General features: G+C 42.1%; 1 protein-coding gene across 1 annotated transcript in view; it reads right to left on the bottom strand.

Annotated features, from left to right (window-relative positions):
• The window catches only part of TCF25 (transcription factor 25), a 1,148,081-nt gene that overhangs the window by 381,569 nt on the left and 754,385 nt on the right, over nucleotides 1-12,127 (bottom strand). Inside the window, exon 14 of the mRNA XM_069635563.1 lies at nucleotides 488-646. Within this exon, the coding sequence (XP_069491664.1) occupies nucleotides 488-646 (159 nt within the window). The remainder of the gene's footprint in view (nucleotides 1-487; nucleotides 647-12,127) is intronic.

Consider the following 12,127-nt stretch of genomic DNA (forward strand, 5'->3'; position numbering starts at 1 on the left):
TTACTGAATATCCATAATAAGAATAACACTCCAAGGGGATGAAAGCTAGAACAACAGCCCATGCGGGGTTACCGAATAACGACAAGAGAGGAGAACACTGAGGTGGTGAAAGCTGAAGGTTTTGCAATTCAAAAATTAAGATGAGAACTACTTGTTTTGGATAGACTTTGTCAAAAGGGTTCAGGAGTCCCCTCATGTAGAGGAAAGAAAGGGACTTGGATTTTGGGTGGGCCTCAGTCTGAAGCAGATGAAACTTTATTGTAAAAAGGGGATCATCATCGATGAGTCTCACATGCATTAGCGAGCTAACAAACATCGACTCCAAATTATTTTTTATCAATCCAGAATATATAGGTTAATTAAACAAACAAAAATGTAAAGTCCACATGGGGCATCAACCTACTTTGGATATATTTTCCAAGGATCAGCATCTTGCAAACTCTGTACAAAATTAAGTTAACATAAAAACAGAAAAAGCTATACTTACTTTTTGTCTGACTCTTCTACAAGTGGGTCATTAGCATCAACCATCCGCAACACTTCTCTAACATTCACTTCCAGCCAGTTCATTACCGCAGGATCTTTCCACAGGGTGCAGGTCCTTCCTATGTACAAGGCCACCAGCTGAGTTAGAGCAGGAGGCTGACTAATTAAAAATAAATACATGTACAAAGTCAGCCTTAATGTCTTTAACCTGGAAGTTAAAATATACTAATAGGATACATGAGAAAAGGAGAACAGCAGAGTACAGCATCCTAAAACAGTGGTAATTAGATCCCAGTAATCACTGATTTTCTGCATTACCTTTGTATTTTCACTGAACAGCGCGAGGCAAGGTTTAAAAAGCATATTGACGTAGGTGAGGCAGGCAAATATAAGAATGTCTTGTTAGAAAATCTAAAGTGTATCAAAAGAAAAGCAAATAGCTTCTAGAATTAATGTTTCAGCAGGGAGCTAAAGAACTGCCCATCTTGATTTATTTTGAGTAACACGTAAATGAGTATTCAGAATTCAAACAAATAAACTATCAAAAGCATACATTTTCTGTAGTTGAATTTTGCCTCCCTTCCATGAATCCTTGCAGGGCTGAGAGGGAAGTGGGGGATTGGTCACTTACAGTCTTTCTGTAGTAAGCGTTTCTGGCACTTTTTTCACAGCCACACACATGATGTTAAGGAGTCTCCAAGTTAGGTCCCAAGGTCTCCCTCAGACCTTTGGTTGGTTGAATGGGGAAGGGGAGACGGCAGGGGTCCTAGCCTAAGGGTTTTCTGACAGACACACAGCTCTCCCTTCAGGCTACTCTCCTCTCAACTCTGCCACAATAGTGCTCCTTGAGACTTCCACCATCGCGCCAATGTAAAGAACATTGAATGTTTATTTCTGAATTTTTATTTACATCATTGCCTAATACAATATAACATTGTTATATACACTCATAACTTTTTTTTTTAAACCACGTTTTGAATTACCATATTGTTTGTGACTGGACAAGACTATAAGGATTAGTTAGCAATTTCTTTCTACCAATTATCCTGTTATCCTTTTCGAATGTTATGTTTATTGAATTATCTTTCAATGTGTACAGGATATGAGGTTCTCTTTGTTTAATTTTTTGTATTTTCTTCTTCCATTTTGTTAAAAATAAATTAAACTTAATGTCTTATGTCATAAATTGAGTAGTCTGTTTTGAAACGACAGATCTGAAGTGTGTGCAGGTGGGCAACCATTGACTGTAGTCTCTTGCATTTATATTTTTGCTACGTGTACAGGTGACATGCCTTGAAAAATCCCAATGCTGTAGAAGATTCAAACAGAAATTCACCTATGCCGAAATAATATACAAAATGTATCCTCTGGAGATCTGATGGCAGATGACCCTTTGGAGGAACATGGATGAGCAGTAGACAAGCAAGTGATGGCTTAACTAGGGATGCTATGGACAAGGTTGATGCTTTCCGATGGGGACACTACTGCGACAAGCCATAGGAATGAGACTCATCCAGGAAAACCCTATTAGGGGGGCAATGGAGCCATTCACTGAGGAGCTCCTCCAACAACTGCTAGGGGCTCTGAAATTCTCTGCCCAATTTCTGGTGGAGCTGGCCCACTGTGCCCTCACACCGGTACCCAAACCTAGAGCACCTCCATGCACGATCATTTTCAAACTGTTAAATTACAGAGACAGGGACCTCATACTGAAATTGTCCAGAGAGCGTAGACCCCTACACTTCAAATCCACTAAAATTCATATATATCATCATTTTGCCGCAAGCTACCAGGTGCAGCATAGAAGCTACGGCCCAGTGAAGCAACTGCTACGACTCCGGCAGATACCCTACGCCCTCAGATTTCCTGCCAAACTCTGCATACAATAGGTAGGAGGAAGGGTGCACTTCTTCGAAAGCCTTGCTGGCACTATCCCTTGGCTGGATGAAGCCCTTGTGTGCTCGCTGACCCTTGTGCTTCCGATGCAGGGGAGTGAATGTTTGGGTCAACTACCACACAGCTTGCTTAAAGAGAACCTAATCTAAGACACAACAGGCCCTGATCGTTGACAAGCCGCACTGCACCCCAGGAGTTCTCAGTTGTTGTTGATATGGGCATACATCATCAAGCTGGGGGAGATGGTGGTGTGCGATATGGGTGAAGGAAGGGGGGGCAGGGAGCAAGGAGGGCCCTGTATTTGGATTTAAAAGTTTAACAGTTCAGGCAAACTGTATAATGTGATGAATGGGAGCTCTGGTTGTACAGCGCTGGTCCTTTTGAGGTCTAATATATCGCAATGGCTGGTATGAATGAACAGGGGCCGCTGGGGTGCTGACCAATATCTCCTGGAATGGGAGAGGTATAAATAACCAATTTAAGGCCAGGAGGTTGTTGACATATCTTGAGGGTCATGCCCCTAAGGTCCTCCTGCTCCAAGAGACGCATGCATTGGGCCCAGTGCATGAATCCTTTGCCCCCAAATTGGGCAGGCACAGATTCTACACATCATACTCCTTACAGGCTCACAGTGTGATGACACTTATACACCCCACCATCTCATTCACTGTGGATAGAAGAAGCTATATCGATCCTCAGGTGAGATATGTTGTGGTAAAGGGAATATTGGACGGAGATGACATAATTCGAGTCAACTCCTATGGTGCCAATGTGGATGACCCTGACTTCTACTGGGCCCTTTCAGGTATACTAATTGGGCATATTTATACAACTGTGGTCTGGAGGACAGGGGGATATGAATACGATCATTGATGTTACCATGGATCGCTCCTCAGATGCCCCCCGGCCGCTCACTCTAGCGGCACAAACCTGAACACAGATTATGTTGCAGCTACACATGTCGGACGTCTGGCTGAGGCTACACCCTACAGTGAGAGAGGATTCATATTACTCTACGTACGTATTACTCTACAGTCCATGATTCCATGCCACGGATCGATTATTGGCTTCTATCCACAGAGCTGACGCGGAGGGTACGGGCTGTTCCCTCCTTCTGCATACATTCTCTGATCACTCTCCGATCGTGCTGTCCCTGGTCGTTACTCACTCAAGCAGACCCTGTCCTCTTTAACGTATGTCACCTACACCGCTACAAGATCCCAATCTCACAGAAACACTTTGGGCCTAATTCACAGACCCCCTCCAATCGGGGTTTGCCATTATAAAACGCGTCTGTGAATTAGGCCCTTTATACCAGAATTTAAGAGTTCTTTAGTAATAATGTGTGTTCAGTGGTGCTCTATTCTACCATTCCGGAGAACGAATATGGCAGGATGAAGGACAAAGCTCTCCAAGGGCTGAAAAAGGGCAACCTATTAAATTTCCAGGACCTTTGGGACAAGTGTTATATATTAATAAACCAGTACTCTTTTGTAAATATGGCGAGTCTGATATACCAGGATGAGCACTCGCTAGGGCAGTGAAAATAGACTACACCCCGTGCTATTACTAGCATCACTGTGGCCTCTTGAGCCACCATGACTGCAGAGGATGACATCAACACAAAGTTTCAGGCATACTATGCATCCCTACGCTCCTGCAGAGACGTGAGCTCAGATGAGGAGCTTAGACAATATTTGGAGGACATAGATCTTTCAGCACAAACAGAAGAAGCAAACCTAGAACTGGACACCCCTATCATTGCAGAGGAAATATCTCTGGCCATTGCCGCTCTAACGGCGGGTAAAGACCTGGGGTCAGATGGCCCGTGGGTTGAGCATTATGAAATAACACAGTGCAGTCCTCGCTCCACATCTGTTACATGTGTGGGAGGATTCCCTTGTCACTGGGTGCCTCCCGCTGTTTATGCGTAAGGCTATAATAACAGTTCTGGCAAAGCCTGGCAGCCCGCCGAATGAAGTCACTAAATATCTGCCACTATCACTAATAAATACGGATGAAAAGATCTTTGAGCTGGTCTTGGCATCCATACTCCTCCCCCATAGGCTGGCCTGATACACCCGGACCAGTCGGAATTCGCCCCGACTCGGTCCACCGCGTTCAATCTCCGTAGGTTTTTACGGTATCATTACCCAAATTGATCTGCATCTAAAACAGTTGCGGCATCCCAAGATAATCAGAAGCCTTCGACTCTGTCATGACAGTATCGGATAAGGGGCCTGTGTCGATTTAAATTGAGGTTTCTTTCCTAAACTATGTACAACTTCTCTATTCTCGGCACAGAGCCAGAGTGAGGACCAATTCCAAGCTGTCCCCAAGTTCAGGCCTCCATAGAGCGACACGGCAGGGGTGCCCTTTATCTCCCCTACTGTTCGCACTGACAATAGAGCCACTTGCTGCAATCATCAGGGGGAAACATGGGGCACAGAGGGATACGTATGCGAGGATCCCCACGGGTCATATCTTTGTATGTGGATGACACCTTACTATATATTCACGACTCGGATGTCAATCTTGGTCCTATGATGAACAAAATATATACATTCACTAAACACTCCGGCTATAGCATCAATAAAACAAAAACTGAACTATTTCCTCTTACTGACGCCACACTTCCTAGGTATGACCTAATGGGAATCCACAGGGCGCATGCAAGATTCAAAAACCTGGGCATCCGGGTCTCGAGACAACACCATACTTTGTACGCGGATAATTATGCAGAATAGATGCAGCATTTAGAGGATAAACTTAAGATCTAAACTGCCAATCTGGTAAGTTGTCTTTGCTGAAAATGATAGTCTTCCCCAAGCTATTCTATTTTTTCTGTAACATCCCCTTCTGGCCGGGTAGGTTTTTTTTCTCTTCCATAGACTCCATGATGGTAGGGTCCCTATGTGGGTCTGCTACAGCCAGCATGAGTTGGGAGTAGCTCACAAAACCATATGAGTGAGGGGTGCTAGTGGCCCTGTATGTGGAATTGTACTACCTTGTCTCTCATGGCACAATATGCAGGGTATTGGTACTCGCAAGAGCCTGAAGTGGTGCACCTGATGCTTGAGGAGTACAGAGCACCCCCCTCTAACCTCAAGGCAGTTATTTTTAGTGATAGGTTTAATGACTCCTGTACCATCAATCCAGTCCATATGACTGTTAACGCCTGGGCCAGGTTGTTTGTCAGACTGAACTCACAGTGCTTTATCATAAAGAAATCAAAGAAATCCCACTCTGGAATTTTCCAGGTTTTGATGTTGGTCTGCAAAAATCTGGGGGAGACAGTGTTGGCTTAACATTGAGTGACCTTTTTCTGGGTGGGCTGTTCGTGTCTGTGGATGACTTGATCGCTAAAGTTGCTAGCAGTTCAATTATTATTTTTTCAATATTACAGAATAAGAGCAGCAGCAAAACGACTATGGCCAATGTTCCCACATGAGCCTGAAACTCACCCACTCAAAGATGCAATTGTCACGTGTGGGGTACCCAGGTGGATAATATCCTGACTATATGTACTGGTTCTGAATGCCCAAACTACGAAGATTAGTAAAAGGCAGAAATGGGAACATGACTGGGGGATCCAATTCACAGAGTCAGAAATGCTGCGAGCTGACTAAAGAGGGGTCACTCTGTGCCCACTATAGATCAATTCAGTTTAAGCTGTTAAACCAGCTACATTATACGCCGGCAAAACTCTCTAAATGTACACAGGGTGCTTCAGACGAGTGCATGAAATGGGGCCGCTCCCCAGCTGATACTATACACATGTTTTGGCACTGCCCGAGTCGTGCCTGTTTTTGGGGAAGTGTGGCTGCAACCCTACAGGAGATGGTGGACATCCCCCTTACATTAGCGCTTGACAAGTACCTCTTGAGGGACATAAGCAAAGTGCTGGTGGTAGTCAGACTCTGATTCTTTAACGAAGCTTGCGTTGTAGCTAAAAAATATGCTCTTTTGAAATCAGAAGAGAAGTTTGCAACAGTCATCAAGAGGGTGGACTCTGCAGAGGAACATTTAAATGAGGTGGATGAGAGGACCCTGAAATTAATGGACCAGATTAGAGAGCCGAGAGCAACTAATGAGAAGATCGCCTTGAAGCTTTCTGAACAGGAAAATTTCTCACGGAGAAACAATCTGCGCTTTGCTGGTTTTCCAGAAAATGCAGAAAGGGGAAATGCCATTGATTTCCTACATAAGGTTTTGCCAAAAATGTTGAATTTGGACTTAGCTATTTCACTGGAAATAGAGAGGGCTCACCGATCACTTGGCCCCAAACCATCCGTGGGTGAGAGACCAAGACACATTATTGTCAAGTTCCTGAGATTCCCTGTAAAGGAGCTGGTACTGAGGAAAGCTCAAGAGCTGAAAGAACTTGCCTGGGGTGGCAACAAAATAATGGTATTTGTAGACCTGAGCAAAGATATTATGGACAAGAGGAAGACTTTAATTGGAGCAAAAATTAAAGCCAGTGAGAAGAATCTGAAGTACTACATAATTGAATGCAAATTGGCAGAGGCTTTTTTGACTGACCTGGATTTGGACCCAATGGAGGGGACATCGTCTGGTTTGGAAGCTGATGGCAGATTACGGAAGATCGGAGTTACATTGAAAGGGGAATTGGATCTGTGGACATTTGGTGTTTTTATTTTTCATCTTAATGATCTTTATTTTTTATTATTTGTTATTTCTACATGTGTTTTTTTTTAGAAGATGGCTGCCTCATGAAACACCGTTATAATAACGGAATTGGATTGTTTGTTTTTTTTTGGCCTTGAAAAGATTGCGGGCACCGACTTGGATACCCAATGATATGGAGTGTAGAGAAAGGCACTTTGGAACTGAGCCACGCTGTGTTACGTTTCATTAAAAACGTGATGGTTAATGCTGACGTGTGGAACAGTACTTCCTTTCCCTGTGGCTACGGTATGGGATCTTGACACAGCATTGAACTGTTTTCCTTTGCTCTGTTGCGGTTATATAATAGTACCACTAGATGGCAGTCATAGATCACATTAGTGTGAGGAAGGAGGCTACTGCAAATACAGTACATGGAGCTTGATTCACTGTGAAATAAGCGGCAATGGAGAATTAAATTCTCATTTTGGACCTCACGGCACTTCCACGTGAAACAGAAACCGGGACATGAACACACAAAGGAAGCTGTGTTTGTTTAACAGACTTTTCACTGTTAACCATCTAAAAAGACAGGAGCACTGTCCCCTTCAGACACTCATCCTGTGTCTGTCTATTTGGCGATGTCGTGTTGGCGCTGTAGCGTAAACACAATACGCTGAAAAAATAGCCTCATTCAATCCATCCTGACCTGGTATTAAAGGCATCCTTCTTGCCGGTACTGCACCTATAAACGTACACTGATCGTGCAAATGACTGCAGCACACGGAATGCCGGAAGGAGGCGTCTCAACCTGAATGGTTTGCACTAGACAGCGATTCATTTATTTACGCATGGTTTAGCATAGCGCTAAACTCCACACTCAGGTCATTTCAAGGCGCTGCAGATTGAAGATGAAGTGGAGATGGCAGAAGGCAAAAGTGTGAAAAAAGAGTTTCGAAATGTCACAGAGAGCAACAGATGGGGTAGTGCTTTGTCTTCCGTATTGGTTAAGGGACGGTGTCCTGGACCTCTGCAAGCCGTTGTGGATTGTTCAAATGGGTTACGCAACATTTCAGAGTTGATTTACTGTTTACTGTTCCTCTGCTCTAGTGATCACAGATGTCGTCCCTGTATCCTTGAAAAGGTACTGTGTCTTTTTCCTTTTTGTGACTGCACCATTGATGTTTCCGGGAAGAGAGAAGAAGAGACTTTCTCCAACGTGGTACATATGAGACCTGAATGGTAAAACAGTTATGAGGACACGTTGCGCAATACGTTATACGTCTCTTCCCCTAGGTTTTTTTTTTTTTTTTTAGGCTTCAGCTAACTGCAGGATGGCTGATGGTCGCACTCACTACAGATCATAACATTGTTCTTAATATTTAACTAGTCTTACCATTTCACTTGTGTCCGTGTGTAAAACGTGCCTGTTTTTACGCTACTATGGTCCTATGACTGCAATAGGCAAAGTTTTTTTTTTAGTTCAATGGGGACAGTAATCGTGGGTTGTGGGGGTGCTGGAGGTCAATGTAACATGCGGACAGTGGTGGGATTAATCCATTTGGTGGTCTATCAATATATTGCCCGAGATGTGTGTTGTTTGACAGCTAGTCCAGATTTTTGATGTGAGGCTATGTGTGTGAGAATGAAACACATACTTTCCACCTTAATGACCTATGTAGTGAGTTAGGCATTTATGTCTGTGGTGATTAAGTTTATATATAGCATTAATTGCGGCTTGAGAATTGGGTCGCGTGTTGCTTTGAACTCACTTCTACATGTGAATCTGGCAAAACTGAACTGGCTGGCTAGGTGGGTGGTGCGTCATGAATACTACTTGTGAGCCAGGAAAAATATATGAATGTAATAGTACATAGGTGTATTGACTGTTGTATGTTAGTGATTCATGTGGACTCAATGGCTATGTCTCAGCCTGATAACTACATTTACAAGGGTTTAATGGTATATTATAGCCATGATCTGGAAATGTGATGGAGTATTAATGACATGCTGTAATCACGAAAAAATTCTCCATTGCCTACTACTTGACTTAGTTGTGGGTGTGTTTGTCGTTGAGTGTGATAAATGAAGAAAGAGGAGATGTTGTAGAAGGATAAGTTAGGGAAGGTTAATTTTGGTCTTTAAGTTTACTGTTGTTATTCGAGTATAGTGTTGAACTTTTTTGATTGCCATACTAATTCAGATGTTGCAGTTCATTGTCAATGGGACTGATTTGTGAATACATGTTTGGGGTTGACTCTGTTTGCTTACTACATTACTGTGAGTGTGGGGTCATCAGTTGATGGAGATATAATTTACTGTTATTTACAGTAGGTGATAAATTTGGGCATAGATATAATAGGAGTGTGTTATTTGTGTTGATGGTTTCAATTTTTTTTTAAATGTTTGCAAGGAACTTGGGGTTGGTCACCCTGAGTTACCTGGGGGGCAACCAGACGTGGACTCCCTGCTCACTGTGCTCAGAGAGACAAAGCTTCACCTCACTGATGAGGCCCAACAAGGCTGAAACACGTGTATGGGGTTGCTTTTGGTACTCTTGTTCAGAGAGGAATTGCCATAGCATTTCGGTGCTGGACTGGCCATGTGGGCGGGACAAAGACTGATATGCAAATGGATATTTCCCATCTGTGAAAGGTACAGTGAGCAAAAAGCGTGTGCTGCAAACTCTCATCTCAGAACAGGTTATCAGGCCATGTTCTTTCTGGAGAGGAGCGCCTGCTACCTTCTTTGAATTTTTTTTATTGGGTTTGATGATTGGAAATATGAAGATAGTTGTTGATGGGAAGGCATAAATGTGGTGATTGGGTGTAATGGGTATGTGGGTAATCCAATATATGTATAGTGCATAATCATATGTGAGGGGTATGTAATTGATAGTTGGTGGGTTGGAAGTGATGGGGAGAATTACATGGTTATAGATGGCACGGGGTCTGTATTGATTATTATATTCATGTTTGTTTGGGCATGGAATTTCTGGTGGGTATAGTTCAGAATATGATATTTGATGTACAGATATATGCTTATTTTGTGTCTGATGTTTATCAGACTAGTAGAGTTACACGATGCTCAAGCTTTCTGTTTGTTTGTCTTTCTATGCGTCTTTTGTCGTTTCCTTGCTGGTCTGCTTTTTCTTTCTCTCCCCTTTTCTGGACCCTCCCTTCTGAATATAAAGTTTACTATATGGCTTTATTTTGTCAGGGTATAACGATATGGCTCCATTGACTTTCATTTCATGGAATGTTAAGGGTCAATGCTGTGAAAAGACGTAAGGTTTTGGCAAGGTTATGGAGAGGCAAGGCTGATGTGATTTACCTTCAGGAAACTCATTTGGATGACCAAAGTGAAAAATATTTGTTCAACGCAAAATACTCCCAGGTGATTTCAAATTGTTATGATTCTAGGTCTAGAGCTGTCAGTATATTGTTTAAAAGGGTCTACCGATTAAGATTGAGAAAACTGCATCAGATGAAGAGGGTCGAATTTTATTGCTTGATATATTATATGATGGCAGGAAATTGACAAATGGAACTGTTTATGCGCCTTGCTCGCCGAACACTTCTTTTTTTGGTCAATTAGGTTTATTGCTAGATAGTATGGAAGGTCAGTCATTGATATTAGGAGGAGATTTTAATATAGTGATGGATAGCGTGATGGACTGGAAATCAGACTGCAGATATAATGTAAAGGTTAGTGAAGAACTGAGGGCATTTGTATTTAAATATAGACTTGTATATGTTTGGAGAGAACTTCATCATGGTGCAAAGGAATACTCTTTTTATTCACCTGTACATAACTCATACTCAAGAATTGACAACTTTTTTGTTAGTACTACACTATGTAGCCAAGTAGTGGCGTCAAATAAATAGGAAAGGGGTATTTCTGATCATGCTCTCTTGGATATGCAGTTGCTTTTGCGGAATACAGGCGAGAAATCTAAAAGATGGAGCATGCAAGCTAGCGTACTTAAGGATGATTCGATTACAATGGGTTTGGATGAACTTATTACACATTATTTTGAGGAAAATAGAGATTCAACAGGAATGAAGACTGTCTGGGATTGTTTTAAGGCAGTATTAAGAGGGGAACTGATAAGTAAAACTGCCCATGTAAAGAAGAAAAATCAGGTAGAGATTAGAAGACTAGAAATGGAAGTTAAAAAATTGCAGAAGGCTTGTGCAAGTGATGATTTAGACCAAAATAAACTGAGGTAGAAAAAACTATAGGCGGAATTGAAGAATCATGTGCAGAATTTGGCTGGTAGTGGCATGTTTTATTCGAAACAACTGTTTTGGGAATTTGGTGATAGGAATGGCAAATTGTTGGCCAACAAGCTTAGAGGGTTAGTGACTGATACATGTGTTCCTTCTATTCAAACTAAAGACGGTAGAACTTTGCACAAGAATGGAGAAATCTGCACATACTTCCGGAGTTTTTATGAGCAACTGTATAAGGAAGAGTTGAATCCTACTGCAGATAGTTTGGGATCTTTCTTTGATAAGATTTCTCTTTCTAAATTGACTATTGATAAGCGAACCTTACTAGACTCTAGGATTGAGTTTGCTGAGATATGTACTGCCATATCTCAATTGAAAGATGGGAAATCACCGGGACCAGATGGTGTGATTGCAGAGTGTTATAAAATGTATGATACCCAATTGGCGCCAATCTTGTGTGAGCTCTACAATGAGTTTATTGCATCAGGTGTAATGTGTGATTCGATGAAAGAGGCACTGATTATCGTGGTCCCAAAACCTAATAAAGATCATAAGAAATGTGGGAATTATAGGCCTATTTCTTTACTGAATGTTGATCTGAACATTTTTACTAAAATATGGGCTAATAGATTATTGTCTTGTATAGAGGACCTGATTGATGAATCTCAGGTGGGATTCATACTGGGGACATTGGGATATGATAATATAAGAACAGTGCTAAATGTGATTGGAGAACACTATGGTAAAGGCTCGAATAATGTTATTGGATTTTTTGATGCTGAAAAAGCCTTTGATAGGGTTAATTGGAAATTTATGGAGTACACGTTAGTAAAAATGGGATTTGGACGAACATTTCTGAAAATGGTTGAATGTATCCTTCGTGA

The sequence above is a fragment of the Ambystoma mexicanum genome, chromosome 1q, assembly GCF_040938575.1.
Source record: "Ambystoma mexicanum isolate Mex_15411 chromosome 1q, UKY_AmexF1_1, whole genome shotgun sequence".
In the NCBI taxonomy this organism is placed as follows: Eukaryota; Metazoa; Chordata; class Amphibia; order Caudata; family Ambystomatidae; genus Ambystoma; species Ambystoma mexicanum.